Below are 24,409 nucleotides of genomic sequence, written 5' to 3' on the forward strand. Positions count from 1 at the left end.
CTTCCCTCACTATCTCTTTTGGTTTCCTGAGAGAAGGATCTCTGGTTTGTTCCAGCTTTTTTCATATCAAAGTGGCAGAACAGCAGTCACAGGATTCTTCTGAGTTTGTGTGTGAGTAACTCTATAGATGAGTGTCCATGTGTAATAAGATGTATAGGTTATGAGTACATATGATGAGTGAGTATATGTATGAGTGCCCATATACAACTGTTAGTGAATGACTGGATGTCTATGTATATTTTGGAATTACTGAATAGGTTGTTCTAACTGGAATTGGTATCTCCATTTTTTTTAAAATGTTAGTTTCTATTTTTGAATGTGTGTATCAAGGGTTATATTACGCTGAGAGGATGTCTGCCACTCTTTCACAAGGATGATGTCATCAGTGATGTCATCAGTGATGTCATTTGAAATGTCATCAGTGATGTCACTGACCATGTCGTGAATGATGTAATATGTGACATCATCAGCAGTGGATTGCGGGCGCGCGAGTTATAGTGAGTACAACTAACTATAATGGGGGAATTTCAAAGGTTCTTTAAATGGTAATTCCTAACTATAACGTGGCTGAAACCTATGGTTTTTTCAGTGAATTTCAATGGTTTTGTAAATGATAATCTTTAAATGTATTAATTGTTATATTTTTTATACTGATTTACTACATTATATTACATTATTTATTTTTAGATATTTTATTTTTTAAATTAGATTACATATTTTTTATATACATTGAAAAAAAATGTTTTTACACCTCTCTGCAACGCAGCCCCCTGACGCGTTTGCAGAGGGGGAACTAATTCCCCTTGCATTCTGGGGGTCCCTGGGGGCCAACTAGCCCACCAGGAACCTCCAGTATTCCCCAGGGGGCTGCATTGCAGAGAGGTGTAATGAGGTCACACCCTTTTTTACACCTCTCTGCAGCGCAGCCCCCGGGCGCGTTTGCAGAGGGGGAACTAATTCCCCTTGCATACTAGGGATCCCTGGGGGCCAACTAGCCCACCTGGAACCTCCAGTATGCGCCAGGGGGCTGCATTGAGGAGGTGTAATGAGGCTCTGCCCCTTTTTACACCTCTCCGCAACGCAGCCCCCTGGCGCGTTTGCAGAGGGGGAACAAATTCCCCTTGCATACTGGGGGTCCATGGGGGCCAACTAGCCACCTGGAACCTCCAGTATGCGCCAGGGGGCTGCATTGCAGAGAGGTGTAATGAGGCTATGCCCCTTTTTACACCTCTCTGCAACGCAGCCCCCTGGTGCGTTTGCAGAAGAGAAACTAATTCCCCTTGCATACTGGGGGTCCATGGGGGCCAACTAGCCACCTGGAACCTCCAGTATGCGCCAGGGGGCTGCATTGCAGAGAGGTGTAATGAGGCTATGCCCCTTTTTACACCTCTCTGCAACGCAGCCCCCTGGCGCGTTTGCAGAAGAGAAACTAATTCCCCTTGCATACTGGGGGTCCCTGGGGGCCAACTAGCCCACCTGGAACCTCCAGTATGCGCCAGGAGGCTGCATTGCAGAGAGGTGTAATGAGGCTATGCCCCTTTTTCCACCTCTCTGCAACGCAGCCCCCTGGTGCGTTTGCAGAGGGGGAACTAATTCCCCTTGCATACTGGGGGTCCCTGGGGGCCAACTAGCCCACCTGGAACCTCCAGTATGCACCAGGGGGCTGCATTGCAGAGAGGTGTAATGAGGCTATGCCCCTTTTTACACCTCTCTGCAACGCAGCTCCCTGGCGCGTTTGCAGAAGGGGAACTAAATCCCCTTGCATACTGGGGGTCCCTGGGGACCAACTAGCCCACCTGGAACCTCCAGTATGCGCCAGGGGGCTTCGTTGCAGAGAGGTGTAATGAGGCTATGCCCCTTTTTACACCTCTCTGCAACGCAGCCCCCTGGAGCGTTTGCAGAGGGGGAACTAATTCCCCTTGCATACTGGGGGTCCCTGGGGGCCAACTAGCCCACCAGGAGCCTCCAGTATGCGCCAGGGGGCTTCGTTGCTTTGCCCCGGGGGACGACGGTCCCCGGGCAGTGTAGGGGGGGATTGGGGCCCCCCACACTTCTTTATCACTATGCCCCCGCAATTTGGTCCCCCCCTGGGGATAATTTGAAAAAAAACAGACCGGGTTTTTAAAAAACATTTTTTGGGCCTTGGGGGTCCTTGTGGGACCACCTGGGCAGGCCTAGAGGGTCAGGGTGCTTCTACCCTGCCCCCTTTTTGTGTTCTACACGTTTGTTTTTCTGATTTCTTGTGCCTCGGTCTACCGAGCACAAGATGGCTGCCAACACTCCCTGGTTTGAAGTGTTGAAAGCCAATGAGCATGCAGCTCGTGCTGATTGGCTACCACTGTCTGTCAACACTCCAAAACAGAAATTGTTGGCAGCCATCTTGTGCCTCGGTAGACTGAGGCACAAGAAAGCAGAAAAACAAACGTGTAGAACTCAAAAAGGGGGCAGGGTAGAAGCACCCTGACCCCCTAGGCCTGCTCAGGGGTCCCACAAGGACCCCCAAGGCCCCAAAATGTTTTTGTTTTTTTAAATCGTGGGTTATGCGTACTGTACTCGTACGGTACGCGTACGGTGCACGCATGGTACGCGTACAGTGCGCGCACGGTGCACGCTTATAGATATATAAATGTTTTCAACAACTACTGGAGGGATTTACACCATTTAAACAAAAGGGTGATCTGCTAATCAGACTCTACCATTTTGCCAAATTTCTTGTAATTCCGTTCAGCCGTTCGGGCTGTAGCCGTGTCTAATCGTCCTATGGAAAATAACATGGGGAAAACACGTTTTGGGACCCCCCCTTTTTTCTCATCCCCCACTTCATGAATCCTCCAAAAACTTTCAGGGAAGAAGCAGAGCGGAGCGGGCCATCGTCTTTGAGAAATTCACAAAGATTCATCAACCGGCGCCAAAGTTATTCCCAATAGAATGTTGCGGATTTCCTATGGAAACTAGGTCCTAACTATATCAAACTACTAGCGACCGCCAGTAGGTAATATATATATATATATATATATATATATATATATTTATATTTATATATATTACCTACTGGCGATAGCCAGCAGGTATATATAGTTAGGATTGTTTTCCATAGGGAAATCACAACATTCTATTGGGAATAACTTTGGCGCCGGTTGAGGAATCTTGCTGAAATTTTCCTTAACTTTGCCTTGCCGCGCTCCGCTCCTTCCCTGAAAGTTTGAGGGGGATTCGTCAAGCGGGGGCCGAGATAAAAGGGGGGTCCCAAAACGTGTTTTCCCCATGTTAATTTCCATAGGGCGGTTGGACTCACTTTTAGCCCGAACGCTGAATGGTTTTCCACCAAACTTGGCAAAATTGTAGGGACTGGTAGCCCGATGTGCCTTTGCTATGTCTCAAGATATGTGCTCCAGTGGTTTTTACGAAAATTAACTTTGATAAAATATATATTGGGCTACATTGGGCTATATATATGTTAGAGCCCAAATGTAGCCCAATGTAGCCCATTGTAGCCCAATGTAGCCCAAAGATGGCCACCAGAGACAAAAAAAACAAATGTAGCCCAAATATCAGCCAGATGTAGCCCAACTATAGCCCAATGACAGAATGTCCCAGAGTGTTCTAAAGAACAACTAGAGCGCTAACAGTCTTACTTATGACAAAAGTATGGCACACCTGAAGTCATCTTGATTGGAATAAAGTGTTAACACTTAAAACATTTAATTTGCAAAGGAACAAAATGAGGGGGTTCATTTTGCCATAGAAATTATGATTAGTGCTGAAGAAAGACAAATTAGGGCACATTTTGAGTGACTTCTCAAATCCTCTTATATTTCATTAAAAAAATTCTGATATGCAGTCTCCCAAGATGGCCACCAGAGACAAAAGAGCCCAAATGGAGCCCAAATATCAGCCAGATGTAGCCCAACTATAGCCCAATGACAGAATGTCCCAGAGTGTTCTAAAGAACAACTAGAACGCTAACAGTCTTACTTATGACAAAAGTATGGCACACCTGAAGTCATCTTGATTGGAATAAAGTGGTAACACTTAATACATTTAATTTGAAAAGGAACAAAATGAGGTGTTTCATTTTGCCATAGAAATTTTATATATATATATATTCACTGAAAAAAACATAGGTTACACACCAGTTATAGTTAGGAATTAGCATTTAAAAAACCTTTGAAATTCACTGAAAAAACCGTAGGTTTCACACCAATTATAGTTTTCTGGAAATTTTACTCGCATAAAACCATTGAAATTCCCACGTTATAGTTAGTTGGACTCACTATAACTTGCACGTCTGCAATGCTCTGCTGATGACGTCACATATTACATCACTCATGCATATATTTAAATATTTAAACATTACTCGCTAATATATGTATCCACTAAGATACACTTAATAAGCCAGTTCACCAATCAATTTCTTTTTTTAAAAACACTGAAAAAACCATAGGTTTCAGGCCTTATATAGTTAAGAATTAGCATTTAAAAAACCTTTGAAATTCACTGAAAAAACCATAGGTTTCAGGCCTTATATAGTTAGGAATTAGCATTTAAAAAACCTTTGAAATTCACTGAAAAAACCATAGGTTTCACACCAGTTATAGTTTGCTGGAAATTTTACTCGCATAAAACCATTGAAATTCCCACGTTATAGTTAGTTGGACTCACTATAACTTGCACGTCTGCAATGCACTGCTGATGACGTCACATATTACATCACTCATGCATATATTTAAATATTTAAACATTACTCGCTAATATATGTATCCACTAAGATACACTTAATAAGCCAGTTAACCAATCAATTTCTTTTTTTAAAAACACTGAAAAAACCATAGGTTTCAGGCCTTATATAGTTAGGAATTAGCATTTAAAAAACCTTTGAAATTCACTGAAAAAACCATAGGTTTCAGGCCTTATATAGTTAGGAATTAGCATTTAAAAAACCTTTGAAATTCACTGAAAAAACCATAGGTTTCAGGCCTTATATAGTTAGGAATCAGCATTTAAAAAACCTTTGAAATTCACTGAAAAAACCATAGGTTTCAAGCCTTATATAGTTAGGAATTAGCATTTAAAAAACCTTTGAAATTCACTGAAAAAACCATAGGTTTCAGGAGTTATATAGTTAGGAATTAGTTTTTTAAAAACCTTTGAAATTCACTCAAAAAACTATAAGTTTTAGTGGTGTTATAGTTAGCTGGACATTTTACTCATACAAAACCAATGAAATTGCTCCTATATAGTTAGTTGTACTAACTATATTTCGCGCACCCGCAATCCACTACTGATGATGTCACATATTAGATCATTCATGACATGGTCAGTGACATCACTGATGACATCTCAAATGACATCACTGATGACATCATCCACGTGACAATCACATACACCTTTTCATTCACTATTACAATTTTTCATCACTGTTTGTAAAATACAGAGTATCATATTTAAATCCATTGTCACAGCAATACAAGTATCTAAAAATCCACTCAGTGATTCATAGATGTATACACACATCTAATCACTTACCTATGGATTCACTCATACATGCTGTCAATGAACAATAGAACACTATCAAAAATACTTATACATCTATATCGACATTAAACAACAGCACGCATCCTATTCACATATGAAATCATCCTACTCACTTATACAAACAATGGATCATACTTACATATTTACTTAGCAAAACACTTATACAAACACCACTTCTTCTATTCATTTAGATAGTAAGTCATACTTAGTGAATTATAAAATCATTATTACAAGTATACAGTTATCCATACAGTCACTCACACAATCATTGTGTCTTATGTATACTTATTTATATACAACAACTGACACATACACTGCCTTTTATTTTTCTAGTTTGTTGGACCTGTACCTTTGAGAAATATATTTGCTCATCACCACACCCTTAAAGAGATTCCCTCACCCAAACTGTTAGAACATGTAGTTTTAACAACATATATCTACTGAATCAACTATTCACACATCTTTGGACAGTCACACACCCCCCACCGAACCACACACACTTTCACACTCCCATACAAATACTCAGTTAACTAATCAATAACTAATATAGACTTTCACATAGCTAGTAACCAACTGTAGAATCAGTTTACACAACAACTGACAAAGTGATACAGATATTCACAGTTTAGTCACTATCCTTTATATTTAGTGAGACATTATAAATTGGTCAAGTAAACAGTCAATTACACTGCTACTAAATACTCCATCCAAATATTTATTTATATATATCCACTCATTCGTCAATGTAAATTGCTATATATATATAATGCATATTTAAATAACGAATGGATGATGTCATCAGTGATGTCATCAGTGATGTCATTTGGGATGTCATCAGTGATGTCACTGACCATGTCATGAATGATCTAATATGTGACATCATCAGCAGTGGATTTCTAAGGTTTTTTAAAAACTAATTCCTAACTATATAACTCCTGAAACCTATGGTTTTTTCAGTGAATATGTATATATATGTATATATATATGTATATACATATATATTTATTTTGGAATTATATATATACACCCCCCCATACACCCCCCCGCCTCCCCCCACCCCCAGGGGTGGAAATAGGGAGCTACAACTTAGGAGACTGGAAGAGAGATACATATTTATGTTAAATAGCAAAGTTCTGCATGGATTGAATTCAGAAGAAGATTTTTTTGTATATTTGTAATTACTCTACCGCACATTAGCAATCATTTGTGCTATACTGTTGTGCAATTTTAAGTAGATGACTTTTGCAACGGCAATACACAATCAATTTGGTTTCAGCTCATACAACTACTTTTGAGGTGGAACCTACATTAGGTCGTGAGCAAATGTCACATTGGACATTATTTCTGCATAGTATGTTGCATACACAACCTATAGGAATTGGGAATTTAGAATATCGTACAAGATACACTCTAGTGACTATGTACTCTGGATTGAGCCCACTGGCGCAGTATTCTTAGATGGGGTCTCTCACTGAGTTAAGTAATCACTATGATATTCACAAGAGGTACTTATAAATATACAATGGTGTATCTGTTTGGTATGGTATTTAACCCACCTAAATATGTATTACGAGGCAGAAATACATTAAAGTAATTGTTATTATTATCTTTTAACATTTACATTTTGGATGTATAACTTCATTGAATTTATGTTGTGTGCCAGAAACAAATCTAATTTGAGTAATGTCTTTGCTTTCCCTGATGTTGTCATAGATGCCATGGTTATATAAACTATTTATGTAATGGCGCGAGATATGTGAGCAAGGTTGTAGTTGCCACCAATTCGCGGCAGGAGCCATTCTTTGTTTAAATAAATCCTAAAATTCATCCAGTGTCTGTTTCGGAGGTGAAGCGGGATTGTCATGGATATATATATCAATTACCAATCCAAAGCTGTAATATTGTGCTTGGAGTGGTAAATGGCTTTTGTCATTTTACAGCTTGGCGTGGATAGCACTGTGCTAATCCTATGCTTAAAGACTTTGCTGTACAAATGGCAAAAGACTTTGTCCATTTCTATCTCGGTGTGGATAGCACTATGGTAATCCAATGCTTAAAAACTTTGATAGAAAAGCAGACATTTGAGGTGAGCAAATTTAAGAGTGTCGCTGGTGTTGAGGGTTCTCTATACAGGAGCTGCCTTCCACCTAAACTTAGGAACTACCCAGAGTTCTCTCATTCTTTTTTAGATAATGTATGCGTCACTCTATGCCTTCAAGGGTAATGTTTTGACTTATACTGGGTGCTCCCTTGTGTCTGGACAAAGCTAAACCTCTCTGAAGAGCTGTAATGACAGAGAAACACATGTCAGGGGTTGCTTTTATTCATTTCAGGTTGGCTTGGATGGTATTTTACAAATCTGAAGCTGTAATATTGTGCCTGGAGTGGTAAAGGGCTTTTGTCATTTTACAGCTCGGCGTGGATAGTACTGTGGTAATCCTATGCTTAAAGACTTTGCTGTACAAATGGCAAAAGACTTTGTCCATTTCTATCTCGGCGTGGATAGCACTGTGCTAATCCAATGCTTAAAAACTTTAATAGTAAAGCAGACATTTGAGGTGAGGAAATTTAGAGTGTCGCTGGTGTTGAGGGTGCTCTATACAGGAGCTGCCTTCCACCTAAACTTGGGAACTACCCAGAGTTCTCTCATTCTTTTTTACATAATTTATGCGTCACTCTATGCCTGCAAGGGTATTGTTTTGACTTATACTGGGTGCTCCCTTGTGTCTGGACAAAGCTAAACCTCTCTGAAGAGCTGTAATGACAGCGAAACACGCGTCAGGAGTTGATTTTATTCATTTCAGGTTGGCTTGGATAGTATTTTACCAATCCAAAGCTGTAATATTGTGCCTGGAGTGGTAAATGGCTTTTGTCATTTTAAAGCTCGGCGTGGACAGCAATGTGCTAATCCTATGCTTAAAGATTTTGCTGTACAAATGGCAAATACCTTGTCCATTTCTATCTCGGCGTAGATAGCACTGTGCTAATTCAATGCTTAAAAACTTTGATAGAAAAGCAGACATTTGAGGTGAGCAAATTTAGAGTGTCGCTGGTGTTGAGGGTGCTCTATACAGGAGCTGCCTTCCACCTAAACTTGGGAACTACCCAGAGTTCTCTCATTCTTTATATATATATATATATATATATATATATATATATATATACATATATATATATATATATATATATTTATATATATATATTCAGCAAAAGGTTAGCCCGAGATGAGAAAAGGCCGCAGGCAGATCGGTTTTAGTTCCTCTTTAGTAGGTCTCAAATTTGCAAGCCAGCATCATACAGGATTCAGCATTCATTTATTAAAATGGCCAGACGCGTTTCAGGAGAATTCGACTCCTTTCATCAGTGGCATAGCTGCTGAAGTAGACAGGATTTTTCCGCCTTGCACCTGATTATATTAAAAGTCCCGCCCTTGTGGGCGTAGCCAACCCCGTGGCTTCTTGTAGTGCAGGTAGGTACTGCTCAAATGAGTTCCAGTCAACTTCGAGCCATATATTTAATGAGTGTTTCCCCCGTGGGTTGAAAGTCGAAAACTGTAAACTGCACAGCCTCTGTTTTTCAATGACGACGGGAACTCCCTGCCATCTCATGGAGTCAGCTTTACCTGGTATTCCGAGCTTGCACACAAGCAGGGGGCCTCTTCTCGCGGCTGGACTGAGCCGCTCACATTCAGCAAAAGGTTAGCCCGAGATGAGAAAAGGCCGCAGGCAGATCGGTTGGTATGGACCACTTTTAGCTTGGATGGAATTAGTGCTTTATTGTGCAAAAGGATTCCACTGCATGATGTGTTTCGACCGGGTTGCCCCAGTCTTGATCACATGACGTGCTTAGGTGTTTTACCTCTTAAGTAGTGACATGCTGTAAACTAAACTACTCCCCCAATAGCAGTTGACATAAACAACATAGTATTAACAGCCACATGAGCATTGCAATATCGTAATTGCTAAAATTACATACAGAGGAATACTTTGTAGTGTGGAAAAACTAAAGTAATAATGTAATAAATGCAGTTTCATTCCGTATATAGTGATGCCAAGTGGCTAAAGGCTCTATAATATAAATATACTGGCGGTTGTCTGTAGGTAGTTATAGTTAGAACCTAGTTTCCATAGGAAAAGCGTTTTTTTGATTTGCCAATATCTTTGGCACAGTTTGACGAATCTTCGTGAAATTTCCCGAAAAACAGGGTTGGATGGCTCAGTTTGTGTGTTTAAAGTTTCAGATTTATTTGTCAAACAGGGGCCGAGAAGAAAGGGGGTCCCAAAGCAGATTTTCCCCATGCTAATTTCCATAGGAACCTTATTACAGGCTTCAGCCCGAACTGCTGAACGGAATTACACCAAATTTGGCAAAAAGGTAGGTTTTGGTTTAGGCTGCGCCCTGTTTGTTAACTGGTGTAAATCTGTTCAGTAGTTGCTGAGAAATTTAAAAAAGCAAAATATCGATATCTGAGAACCAAGGCGGGTTCGCGAACCGTCCTGGGCACAAGCTTTACTCTGATAGGCTGCCAACACTCCAAACCAGGAAATGTTGCCAGCCATCATGTGACTCGGTAACCGAGTCACAAGAAAACAGTGAAAAGGAGGTTAAAAAAACAGAAAAGGGGGCAGGGTACAAACACCCTGACCCCCTAGGCCTGCTCAGGGGGTCCCACAAGGACCCCGGGCCCCGAAAACCTTTTTTTTAAAAATCAGCCGAATTCACGCTGGGGTCGCAAATCCGGCTGAGGAAACAAAAAGAAAACAAAGCGCGGGCTCCCACGCTTCGTTGTATTTAAGCCCCCGGATGGGCTTAAATACTTTGAGAGTAAAGTGTTGCATTTACCATCTACAAGTTTTTTTTGCAACAACCCTTTTTTAAAGACATTCTACTGAGTATTTGTATGTTGGATTTTTATCGTTTTGGTCATGTTTAGTTTAGATTAAGATATTTTATTTTTCTATACCGGTGTGGTGTCCATTTGTGGTGTTTTTACCATGTTACTGTGAGTATTGGTACAAATACTTTACACATTGCCTTTGGGATAAGCCTGTCTGCTCGTGCCAAGCTACCAAGGGGGTGAGCAGGGGTTATCTTAAGTGTGTATCCCCCTTACCGGGACTAGAAGCAAGGGTCCCTATTTGGACAAAAGTACCTACCTCTGCCAATTAGGGACCCCATTTCTAACAATACCCAGACAACTCAATACCCTTATCCACCTCTAAACCCTAAAAATACCCATACCATCCAATACCGTTAACTTGACCTAAATCCTAAAAATTACCATACAAACCAATACCCTTACCCACCCCAAACCCTAAAAACACTCTTACAACCCAATACTCCTACCACCAAATCCTAAAAACACCCTTACAACCAATACCCTTACCCACACCTAAACCCTAAAAATAACCTTACAACCCAAAACCCTTACACACACCTAAACCCTCAAAACAACCTTTACAACCCAATACCCTTATCCACACCTAAAGACTAAAACTCCACTTACCACTCAATGCCCTTACCTTGCCCTAAATCCTAAAATACCCTTCCTTCAAATACAGTGGAGTACAATATTTTCTAATCACAACCTTCTCTGGTGTTATTCACAGTTCTTATGTGGAAGCCAAGTTACTTCTTAACATTATTTCCCACTCCAAGCGCTCCGAGGGCAGCTCTAAAGCTGCAAATCAAGAATCCATACTCTGCTTATATGTTAAGTGATTTTGAACTGATATTAACAATTTGTGAAATTCAGATACTGAGAAAACTCTACTCCTAAGAGTAAGAAGTATACCGTTGTGTATTTTTTACGTTAAGTGCTGACATTCAACTTGGATAATGGCTTCTAACAACACCTAAAAAGTCATTTACCAAACTCTTGCATATTCAGGTCATTACTCTGTTGAATTTTCTGACGTTTCACTAATCCTCCATAATAGACTTTGGCAGACAGTGCTTGTTTGAGAGATGGAATGCTGTGTGATTATTATAGTGCAATACTTAACAAGGGATGGTCTTGAGATGGGAGATCCACTGAGTGAATAGTGCATGATAAAGGCACTTTTAAAAATGTCCAATTCAGGAAGGTTAAAATGGTCCACTTGATATTCAATTTAAAAAGAAAAATTCATGAGAGTTCAGGTTTTTTGCCAGCTTCTCAACACGAAGCCTCTGGCCATTTTATAAGCACTTGTCAAATCTTTTTTATTTCACTGTACAATATTGAATAATAGAGAAGATGTACCTCGCTGTCTCTAAAACATACATCTTAAGGATCTTAAACTTACCCCTGAAATCCATCTTAAACGTGCCCCTGATATCCACACTGACCTCACTCTATCTATCCACAGATCTTTTAATGTGGATACTTACATAGAAACCATTAATCACTAAAAAAGATATACATGGTAAACTGCCACTAAAACTGTCAGCCAAGACTGATGGAAAATAGGATTCTTTGTTGGAAGAAATTACCTGGTCAAAGTGCTGCCCTTGATAAGGAATTGAGAACGTTCTTTGACCCTGCAGGTACCACTGTAGAAGCAGACTTTTCAACTTGGGAGGGATGGGAGTGGACTGCGGCTCATACCCTAATGTCCAGACCTTAGCTACATCGGACTCTTCTTCCTCTGGGGCGTTTACTGGTTGATCAAAAAGGCCTAAGAGGCACATGTAGGTCATGCCTCTAACCTGAACGTAGGGCCCTATAAAAGTGCATGTCAATGTGGGCAAACTGTGCTTGCAATCTCTTTTTCCTATTGTTTTTTTAAACCAACGTATTATTTGTTTTACTTACAAATACAGCACATTTCAAATCCATGAGGTGACATTCTTTACCAGAAACATACATTTCTGAGAAGCATAGTCTTTTTAGTTTAGGTTGTTATCTTCTTTTTTCAGAGTCTTTTTTATCCATGCTTCCTCCCTTTGCAACTGTTTTATTATATTTCTCTTCCATTGTGTCTTTTTTCTAGCCTGTCTCTATATTGCTCTGGTTTAAAGTTTGATGATTAAAAATAAGTCTTGATCCCCAGAAATGAGTGCTGGTGCCTGCCACCTGCAAAGCAAAATCAAAGGGGATGATGGACGGAGTGTTGAACATTGCAAGCGCTCACCCCCAGTCAACTGATCTGGGTTCAATCCATCATCATTCTTTAGCTCACTCCGCCACCCCAGTTCAGACATGGCCATATGCAAATCAGTCTGGCCCTGTGCCTCATGGGAACTGTCCAGCCTGAACTGCCAAGCCATGTCTTCCCTGGACCAGAAACAAGCATCCTGGTACCGGTTTCTGGCTAATCAGCCGTCATCAGGCAGGCTAGCTTGAATCCAGTGGCAAAGTGCCTCATGGAAACTCTCCACCTGCACGAATTAAGCAAGATACGTGCCCAAATGTCAGGTTTCCATTCCGCATGCTCCCAGAGCTCTTTTAGATGTCAGAAGCCAGCCAGTGCACATATGTGTTATTCATTCTATTGTGTGAATGATAATGATGCCAAGACAGCTTTGACTCTCCCAGAACAATGTACACTGCCATCTGAATGAGTTCCAGGAACCTGAAGAGCTTGCTCATTGTCACGTTGCTGCATATTAATTTAGGAGATTCATACATGAGGTTTGAAATCTGCTGAGTTTGAATCTTTAGACTGCACTAACACACCGTCTAACTGTTCATTTGGTGTCTCTCTTGTCAGGCAGTTGAAAGCCAAGAGTGAAGTTCTTCGTAGACAGGCTGTCAACACTTTAGTAAGTCAGAGCGCTCTTCAGGACCATAGCTGGCAGTAAATAATTTTTTTGGGGGGGTGGGGGTGGGGGGTCTTGGCCCCAAATATTAACAGCATGAACCGAGTGCTTCCATCTCCAGAATAGTTTTGGCAAATGTTTCTAAATTGATGTGATTTGAAAGCACAAAAATGTATTTATTTTGTTTTCTTTAATATCTTGTTATCCACCCTACAAGGTTCTGTGAATAAAATATGTTGCAAATAGTGCATCTGAAAACATGTTGCCAAGAGGTCAGTACCAGACACATTTACTCTTCAACATACAATCACGCTCTGCATGCATTTCATCATAACCTTCATAATCACATCATAACAACTCCCAGCATATTACGTAATTCCAGTTTAGAGTCTTCCCAAACACCGCAAGGGTCTTAGTGTGCATAAACTACATCCCTCCCGGATAGCTCGTCCTATACATTTTTTTATTTTTTAAAGTTCAACATCATCAGAAAAGGGTCGAATACTTTTCTTCCAAGATTGCATTAATGAGGTCTTTGAGGATGAGTATGACTTTATCTGCATTAGCAGCAGCAATAATCTGTTCAATTGATTGAGGTGCTGGCGTGCTGGACCTCACAATGAAGTTGAGATACTCTTCAGTCACTTTGTACGTCGAACTGTGGCATTGTAGCAGCACTTTTGAAAAGTAATCTGCAGGGTTTTGGTCTTTCCCCGGCTTGTGTGCAGTCACATAGTTATACTCTTGCTGTCGCAACCCCACGCCTCCCTCTCAATACAAGAGGGCATCTTAGTTTTCGGGTTTCTAAAGATAGTGAGCAACGCCTGGTGGTCTGTGATGATAGTGAAACGTTTCCATTAAAAAACAATTGAAAATTTTCACAGGCACATGCCACAGCCATACTCTCCTTCTCCGGCTGAGATTAGGCACATTCTGTGTTATACAGGCTTCTACTGGCTTAGGCCACAATGTGTCTCTGGGCATTTTGATGGCCATTGTGTTGAGCAAGAATTGCCCCCAGCCCCACCAGTCTCGCATCTACTGTGATCTCAGTGTGTAACTTGGGGTCAAAATAGGCCATTTCAGTTGCATTCTCAATAGCATGTTTTATTCATTTACATTTTGGTCGCATTGTGGAGACTACTGGAATGGGACAATTTGCTTGGTTAAGTCTCAAAATGGGCCACTCACTGAAGCATAGTCATGAATATACATTGAGCAATAACTGGCCATGCCTAAGAATGATCGCAGCATGGTTGCAGTTTGTGGGGGGCAAGTAGATGACAGTGCTTGCACCATATCCTGGTCAGGAGCCATTCTCCCATCAGAGAATATGTGCCCAGCGAATGTAAGTTTGGTTTTGTGAAACTCACACTTTGCTGCATTCTATGTGAGACCTGCATTAGCAAGTAATTGGCACACTTGTGTAAGAGCCTTGTCATGCTTCTTTTATGTTGTCCAAAATAACAGTATGTCATTACTGTAATTGAAAGTATGTGTAACAGGTAACAGGTTGATTTACTCAGTGAATAACATCCTAAAATTCCTCCGCAGCCAAAGAGACTCCAAAACTCATCATCATCATCATAGAATCTTTATTCGGTGATTAAAAAACACCATAAAAGCACAAACATATATATACATTGATAAAAGGTTATTAAACATTAATCAAGATCCTTATACAAAGTTAGCATGGATAAAAGATATCGCTGTGCAAATCCATAAACATACAATAGAGAATCCAAAATCTTCATACCTAACCCCTGGTCCTCCTTAATCGGACCGCAACCTTAATAAAATTCATAATACAGCACAAGGTAAGGGGATCGGAGGCTTTTTGCAAAAAGACAAGTGCATCCCTAGCATGTTCCTGATGGGCATCTTTTAAAATATTTACAAGAAAACTGCGCCTGGGCATAGAAAAATAGGGACAGAGCAAAACAAAATGAAGGGAGTCCTGCGGAGACCTATTGTCGCAGCCGCAGGGTCCCTTCTGCTCAATTGACGTGGAAAAACCTGCTGGTGAAGCCAACAGAAATGGAAGTAGATTCAATCTAAAACGGCACATAAGAAATCTATCCTGTGCATTATGCATGAGGTACAGATAAGGCTCCATACCCTCCACACTTTTCACCAGATTATGAGCCCTCACAGTCTTTTTAAGTTTTTCTGCCTCAGCTCTGTAATGGATTTTCCGCTCTAGGAAAATTTCCCCTACTTGTTTCTTGTGCTGGGCTAAAATTGTTGTAGGGTTCGTGAAAAGATTTCCAAAACCTAAATCTTCGAGGGTATTTTTCACATATTTGAGCCAAGGGATACGCATGCAATTGGTCCTATCTAAGCAGTCCAGTAAAATTTCTCTGCTTAGGTGCGCCTCTGGATTAGCCCATATTTTTAACCAGGCCACAATTGGCCTAAATTTTAACAGGTCATCCAGGTATGGCCTCCCTAGCTCCCTGTGAGCTATAAATCCAGCGGTGCTAGGTGGTACCCTCAGGATAGATTTCAAATATTTGTTTTCTTCCTGTTGGATTCTAGTAGTGTTCACAAAGCCCCATACTTCTGCCCCGTAGATTACTTTGGAGCATGATACGGAGCAATACAAGTTCACCACCTGTTCCAGGCTCCATCTACCTAACCTCCTGCCGTATCCTGCTATTGCCCCGTTTGAGGCAATCATTTTGCTACAACGTTCCGTCACCAAGGAGTTAAACTGTAAAGCGCCATCGAAAGTCAATCCGAGATAAGTGAACGTTTTGACCTCCTCTAAAATATGGGTACCTATTGTATAAATGAATTTAGAGGAAGGTTTTTTGCCGGCCAGGAGCACATAAGATTTACCCAGGTTAACAGATAGATCCAGGGTGCTCATAAACTTAACGAACCCGTCTATCAGGATTTGTAGGCTTCGCGGCGTGCGCGCTAGCAGAACCGCGTCGTCCGCGTAAAGCAGGACAGGGATATGCCTCTGCCCGACCCTGGGGGAATCTGCCTTTAAACCCAAAAGAAACTGCTCCAAGTTGTTAATGTAAAGGGAAAACAAAAAAGGGGCAAGGATGCAACCTTGTCTGACTCCGCTCTTACATGGAAAGGAGTCAGACAGACCTCCCTCCCTGTTAAATCGAACCCTGCCGTGGTATCGCTATGTAATTCCCTTAGTATGGTGATTAAACCACTCTCAATCCCCATGCTTGACATCAGGTCCCATAGCTTTCCTCTATTGACGTGGTCAAATGCTGCTGCCAAATCCATGAAGCCCATATAAATAGGTTCATCACTGGCCAAGGTGTATTTGGCAGTCAGCATGTAAAGGTTCAGGCATTGGTCGCTGGTGGACCTCCCTGTCCTAAACCCGTATTGAGTGTCCACGAAGAAGATGTTATTCTCATCGGTCCACTCGGACAGTCTGTTAAGGATTGCCCTACCCAAATGTTTGGCCGATACGTCAATCAGGGAAATCGGCCGATAGCACTTAGGGTCCTCCCTGTTGCCCTTTTTAAAGATTGGCACAATAATCGCTTTTGACCAGGATGGTGGCAGGTCACAAGAGATGGCAGTATTTATGACCCTGGTCATCAAAGGGGCCCATAAATCTATATTACTGAGAAATAGGTCAGGGGGGATCCCGTCCGGGCCCGGAGCTTTATTTTTAGTCAGACCCTCCATCCCTGCAGTAATCTCTTTAAGAGTGAATACTACCGGGGAAACCTGACTTAGGGTTACCGGTGGCTCTGCAGAGGTACCGGACTCATAATTGTATAAACCTCTGAAGTGTGTGATCCACTGTTCCGGAAGAATGTTAGCCCCTATGTCCGGGGAGTCTTTTTCTTGAAAAGTCGGTCTATTAATAATTCTCCAGAAGCCCGCAAGATCCTTTCTTTCCCCTGCCTCTCTTAAGTCTGCCCAAGCTTCTGCCTGCAGGGCAAGTTTCCTCCTTTTGGTCTCTTTATTATATTTCTCTCTGCACGCCCTAATTTTTTGGGGGTCCCTCGGTTTTAGCTTTAGGCAGCATTTCAACTCCCTTAATGCTTTAGAGCAGTCTTTGTCAAACCACCGAGGGTTGACCAGGTTACGTGGGGGCGCACTGGACTTAAGTAGGCCATCGATCAGGTTAGCAATCTGCTCAAATGCTTCCAGTAACCTTGATCCCTGAACTTCCAAGTCTAAACAATCGTTAATGGCCGGTAGGCCCTTGTCACCCAGGGTTTTGAAAAACTTTGCCCCATCTATTTTGGACCATTTCAGTCGCCTGCCTTGGTCTGTAACCCTCTCCTCAATTATACCACGGGGTCTAGATCCAGCATCCACCCTATACGAGAGCACCAAAACGAGGGGGTTATGGTCGCTAAAGCTGCTCCATTCTATCCCTGCCCTGACTATTTTGTTTATCAGGGATCTCGAAGCCAAAATATAATCTATAATGGATGAGCACCCCCTACCCTTAAAAGTTGGAGGAAGTGTGCCGTCCAACTGTGGGTCAATCATGTTAATAGTGTGTTCTAAGTCATACTTAAGCCGAAGTAGACCAAGAGCCGACCCAATCGGTGTGTGAGAGAAATGCGGCCCCTTTTCCAATGGGCATTGTGACCAATCTGAATTTGCCGTGACCAATGCCGGACAGAGATGGCAGTTAAAATCTCCCATTAATAGCAGCCCATAAGACTGCCCCTTATTTTGGGATGTTATTTCTTGTTCCAGCCTCTGGTCTAATTCAGCTAGTAGCGGGTATGGTTGTTTGCTGACTCAGTGTTATAGATGTTAAAGACAGAAAGTCTTAGCCCCTTTCCAAGGAACCGAGCTACCTGGATCCCATGTGAGTTCCAATCTGGAGAAGACCAGGTACCCGGGAGGTCTTAATCTACGTAAATGGACAGCCCGCCCATTGCTCTCCCAGATCTGGATTTTCGAGCAGGAACAAAAAAACACTTGTACCCCTGTAGATGGTAATTGCTCACCAAAGCCCATGTCTCCTGAACACATATGACATGAAATTTCCTAAAAGACTCCAAAACTCAGTCATTTGTATCTGAACAAATCAGGGGTCTCCAACAGGTCAATCACGAGCTACCGGTAGCTTGAGTGAGTAGCTTGTGATGTTTGCTACTCAATTTAGTAGCCCTTTAGTGTTGTTTGGGCTATTTAGGCTATTTACAAGGTCTGTTGCCCACCCTCACACTAACCAGCTGCTCAGATTGGCTTTGACCTTAGCTGGGGCGGGGAAGAGGATGACGTTCCTCTTCTTCCTACGTGCAGATCAGCGTGATTGTCTATGCACCCCCTGCCTTTTCCTTACTGGCACCGCGCTCATTGAGTGAGTCACGAGTGCGAAGGGTGCTAGTGCGGAGCTGTATCAGGCATGGCTGGGCAGAGCAGCTGGTTCGCAGGTCACGCAAGGCAAGCAGTATAGAGCTGCCGGTACCCGCGCCATCTGCCCTTTTCAGCAGAGCAGAGGTAAGCGGTGGGAGCACATGTCTTACAGAAGCTGACAAAAGTCTTTCAGCCTGATTCATGTACATGCCGTTTTGCGTGTCCCTAATAGCGAATCATAGCGATTCGCTATTGAGGACACGCAAAACGGCATTCATGTAGGAATTGCTACTTAAATAGCGATTCCTACATGTTCTTTATTTGCGAGTAGCAATTTGCTACTCGCAAATACTCCCCATTCATTCCTATGGGCCAAGAGGCCCATAGGAATGAATGGGGATTTGCGAGTAGCAATTTGCTACTCGCAACTAAGATAGCGATTTTAAGGGTGCCAGGGGTGTCCAAAGGACGCCCTGTAGCACCCCTAAAATGCACTTTTGGACAGGTGTTGCGCACACACATGTCCAAAGGACATGTGTGTGTGCTACATGCAACTTTGAAAAATGCTTTTAAAAGCATTTTTCTGAGTTTTTGCTATTTACCGACAGGTCTGACCTGTCGGTAAATAGCAGCCCCAAAAGTCCAAAATCGCTATTTTGTTTTGTGTCATGAATAGCATTTGAGGAATCTCTATTAGAGATTCCTTAAATGCCATTCCACGCAAATATGCGAATTCTTACATAGCGATTTTTGCATTTGATATCATGAATACCAAATGCAAAATTCGCACTCGCAAAGGGCCAGATTCTCAGAATCTGGCCCTTTGCGAGTGCAATTTACCTACATGAATCAGGCTGTATGTTTCCACTGTAGACGGCACTGCGAGGCAAAAAGCACAACTCGTTCTTATTTGCAGTTGCTGCCGTTTTTTCAGAGAAAGCCATTAGTTATTTAATGTGCTGGCCCCATTGCTTTCTACTTCTCCTTGTATTCATTTGTAATGCCCTTGATAGCCTTTGTGTGACTGGGCACATTACAAAACAAGGTTTTAAAGAAAACAATATTTGCGCTGCGGTGATGTTCCAAATATGCCCAGTAAAGATGTAAACGAACCAGATAGGTATGTGAATATTCTGAGACGTACTTCAGTAGGGGCACGCAAAAAGAAGAGTACATTAGTATTTAGTAGTAATTAAGCCAAGGAATATAAATACAGTGGTGGTGAGTTTTAATGTATATTGAATTAATAATCAGGGGTTCTTTTGCTAATCTCTACATTTTACAAACAGTGCCACCATTTGGCACCTCTCATAAGTGCTGTGCCAATGCTGAGCCCCAGAAACCAGTGTCTCAAAAGCACTGCAAACCTATCTTTATTTCTACTCCCTCAGCCCATTAACTTTTCCAGCTGACAGAGGGGACAGAAGCATGGGTGGGATAACTCACTACCTCCATTTGTGCACATTTTAACTCTGTGCAAAGGCCCAAGCATTTTACGAAAACCCTAAGTGACACCCATCCATTTGGCAACCATACCTAACCTCACCCGGTAATGTGCATGTGTGTGTTACCCCACTTTTTTATGCCAGGTGTGGAGCTGAGGGGTCACAGTGGCCATCCAGGTGCTGGGGCAGTGTTCCGAGCACCCTGTGTAGAGTCGTGGGCCCTTGGCTCACACGCTGAATAAAAAGACGACAGGCACATGTTTCTGGTGGGTAAACTGCTCTGAAAGAGCTCAAAGGCACCGCAGCCTGCAGTAAAGCACATGTTCTAGCAGCAAGTTTGTAAAAACATTACAGTGCCATTAATACATTAAGTAAGCAATTGATGATGGCCAGGCAGTACCTTCTTAGCATGCCGGAGCCACCCTCAAGACAATTATCCAAGATATTCAGGAGGGTTATGAGTATTTGGTTAAAAAGTTTGCAAAGCAGTATGTAGAAGAGTCAGTGTCAACAATGAACCTTCTTTTTCTAAAGTAAGGGATCTCTTGAGTAAGGAGTTTCATGAAGTGCTTGACAACACAGGACTCGGTGACAAGTTCTTGCAAGGCATTGTCTTTCTTGTACAAGCATTGCAAATATTCCTCTTAGGAGGTCTGCTTCAACCGAGGGCAGCTGCTTATGGCAGAGGTTTGTGATGAATCTCCCGATGAACCACCCACGGAGATGACGTCAATGAATAGTGCTTAAGGTATTGTGGGGCATATTACCAAACAATAGCGATAATTATCGCTATTGCTTGGTTAGAGACAAAAATGTACCGCTGAGCTGCGGCGATTTTTATCGCAAATAAACCTTGGTATTACCAAGGTTTATCGCAAATGCGATAAAAATCGGCCGCAATGCATGAATATCGCTGAAAAGTCAGCGATATTCATGCATTACCGAGCTAATGCTCTTAGCCATGTTATCCACCTCCCATTGGGTAACATGGCTAAGAACTGCTCAGGGCAGGTGTTAGCTTTTGGAGATATTCGCGCTCAGCGCGAATATCTCCATAAGTTGGTAATAGGAGATAGCGATGTTAGCGACTGTTTCCAGTCACTAATATCTTGGCACGCCCACTTTGCATGTCATTAGTGATAAATATTACTGACATGCAAAGTGGGGCCCAAGATGGTCGCTATCTCCTACTAGCTGTCGCTAACTGGTGTTAGCGACAGCTAGGTAATAGGGAGATAATTTTATCTCCGCTTTCTTGGCTTTTAAAGCCAAAAAAGTAGAGATAAACCCCCTTGATAATATGCCCCTGTGTGCGTAAGCAAACTTTCTTGTGCATCACAGCCTTGCGAGAACAGTGATGGCTGTTTCTTTCATCATTACGCATCACCAGTGCTGAAAAATCATTTTCAAACTTGCATTACTGATGACTGAGCTACGCTGCCCGGTGTAGCAAAACAGAACTTTACTAAATAACAGTAAAGATTCCAGCCGGTATCTCCCACCCACCTACCCGGCATTACGAGTTACCAGACCTAGAATTGGGGACATGATGCAGGTCCTATGTTATTTTACAAGTTACGTTATCAGCATTTGTATGTATCACATGATTTCTTTGTCTGTGCAATAACACATGTTTAACTTTGGAGGAATTAGCTGATTGAAGCATCATAAATGGAAGTGGAATCATAGAGGAGCCGGTTAAGTAGATGACTCTTGTGAGTGGTTTATGCAAGACCTCCAGGAGAACAACAGGCTTTTGCGCCTGCTTTCTCGTTCCCAAGACCTGTCTGTATTACAGGAGTGCCCCCTCCCATGATAAGCATGTGCAAGGAAAGTTCCTCATTTGTATAAAAAATGGCCATATGTAAATTTGGGAGTAACGTTGTACATTTACATGCCACATATTACTGATGCAGGCCCTGGCCCGTGGTGGGCTTTTGGGAACACACTATCAGTGCTTTACGAAGAAGGTGAGCCACAGTTAATGTGACCCTGAGGGTGACTTTTGGGATTCAGCACAGAGATCCAGGGTGCATCACATGTGTGCATTTTTTAATATATATTGAATTAATAAACAACTGTTGCTGTGCTCATCTCTAAATTAGAGGCAAAAACCACCACCACCATGTGGCAGACTGACATAAGTGCGGGTTTTGACAATAAAGATCCGGTGCTAAGCACCGGAAATCACCGGCTCAAATTAAGCACCAAAACCCATTTCTGTGGTCATGCTTAAGGGGTGGCCAGGGAGTAAGAAGGTGCTTTAAAAATGTTCCTGTACATAGGAGCCAAACCCTATCCGGATGAGGTAAAAAAATATAGGTCACCTGCTCATGGTCTGCAACAGTATGGGCTCTGAAGAAATTAGTCTTAAAGCCAATGGAACGGGGTGTGGGGCTTCTCTCGGAGAAATGCGTGAGTTGCTTGGGGTTTAGTAGCTCACGACGATTTTCACTGACCAGAAGTAGCTCTCCCTACACAAAAGGTTGGAGACCCGTGGAACAAACCAACATGAGTCGAAAAAGTAGTAATGAACCTACAGTTCTCTTCCAGATCGAGTTGATTGTATCCTTTGCTCAGGTCAAGACAAGAGAAGACTTTGATTCCATTCAGCTGCATGATCATGTCTGCTATATGGGGACCAGGAAGTCTTTCTTTCTCTATTGCTTTGTTGGCCTAGCACATATCAACACAAATGTGAACTGCACCTTCACTGTCCTTTTTTGATATCACAACTATGGGCGAAAACCACAGCATTGGACTGGTGGAGCATTTAATGATGTCATGCTTCAACAGTGTTTCTAGTTCGTTCTCAACTGTATCTTGTAAGTGAAAAGTGATTCTTCTATGCCGTTGGGCAAAAGGGCACAAGTACTCATTAATATGAAGTTGCACTTTCATCTTTTTGAGTCTTCTAGGCCATGAAACAATGACAGGAACTGACTCACAATTTCAGACTGAGCATGTATGTTGCAGTTGAGAGATATCAGTCCCATGTGAGCAGCAGTGGCAGAGCTAAGTAGGCATGCTCTAGATGAAGTTACATGAAGTACAACAATTGGAGCTTGCACTAACTTTGTTTTATAAGGCATTGTGGTAGTCAATCACCATAATGGTTTAGAAGCAGCCCATGTGTATACTTTCATGTTTGACGGAGTAAGGTGTGGCACAGGGTAGGCTGTTGAACCTTTCTACTAGCATGATGTTAATCGATGCCCCCTGTCTATAATGAAGGTATGGGGTGGGGGCGTGGCTACGGCGGCAAGCGAAATGGCTGCTCTGCCGTGAAGCTCCTCCATGCAGGCTCCCGGCGGCAACAAGCGAGACGTGATCCGCTAATCCAGTCTCCCCCAGCCTCACGGAACCAGTTGCTGATGACACCCTGGGCATCTGGGTGAAATTTCCACGCTGTGGGAGCAACCTACGGCTGCGTACACGGCGGAGGGGAATCGAGGCCTCCGGACCTCGGCGCTATCTTCCCTTCTGCGTTGGTGCGCCGGGTGAGTGCAGCGCGGCTCTCGGCCGCCGTGCCTCCTTCCCCCGCTGCTCCCCCCCCGCTGGGCTCACACGCGCATCTCCCCTCCTCCGTGGCCCCCGTTTTGGGGCGCTTGGCTCCTGGTGCGCAACTGCGGCCTCCGGCATGGGGACGCGCCGGAGCCGGGGCCTCGATTTCGTGCCCACGTAGGTACTCGGGTGGTGGGCTGTGGGGCTTGGCCTGTGGCGGTGGGGGTTGGGAGCGGGGCAGCTAGAGACTCCGGCGGCGCTCCCTGGCACTACACAGCGGCCCCGCCTTGCGCACGCCAGCTGGGAGACCGTGTATCTCCCCTTTTCTCCGGTGCTGGTCACTGCGAGAGGGTTGCTCCCCGTCCTGCAGAGCTGAATACGAGGACGCTTACCTGCAGGAGCCTGACCCGCATTGAGTTTGCGGCCTTGACCCGTCCCGGCCGCTGCCATCAGGGACTCCGTACCGGAGGGTTCAGTCCTGCCTCCCTTCCTCTGCCGACGCCTGCCTACCCGCGCACTGGTGGCGCCTGTGGTGAGGCCGCCCGAGGATTCATCTGGCCCTGCCCTCTGACGGCTGCTTGCCACCTTCACCATTGTTGTTGCTGCTGTGTTTCCCGCTCTGCCTTGGTGATGGGGAAAAGGGATCCAAACCAGAGGAAGCTCAGCTTCGATAAAACATCCCTCCTTACCACGGACCCCCCGCCTGGAGCGGCCTCTGAAGCTACCGGCTCAGCGGACACTGGCGACGCGGCGTCCATCGTCACCGCCATGATGGGAGAAATGCGCGCTGGCTTCAAGGCCTTGGACACTCGCTTCGATAGCCTGGAGAAAAAATTGTCAGACATTGGTTCTACGGTGCAGGCCCACGACCGTCG

At 43.2% G+C, this 24,409-nt stretch overlaps 1 protein-coding gene across 1 annotated transcript in view; it reads left to right on the forward strand.

The window, feature by feature from the left end:
• The window catches only part of HEATR9 (HEAT repeat containing 9), a 110,488-nt gene that overhangs the window by 45,473 nt on the left and 40,606 nt on the right, over nucleotides 1-24,409 (forward strand). The window contains exon 2 of the mRNA XM_078650810.1: nucleotides 13,230-13,281. Coding sequence (XP_078506936.1) covers nucleotides 13,230-13,281 — 52 coding nt within the window. The remainder of the gene's footprint in view (nucleotides 1-13,229; nucleotides 13,282-24,409) is intronic.

The sequence above is a fragment of the Lissotriton helveticus genome, chromosome 7 (assembly GCF_964261635.1).
Source record: "Lissotriton helveticus chromosome 7, aLisHel1.1, whole genome shotgun sequence".
In the NCBI taxonomy this organism is placed as follows: domain Eukaryota; kingdom Metazoa; phylum Chordata; class Amphibia; order Caudata; family Salamandridae; genus Lissotriton; species Lissotriton helveticus.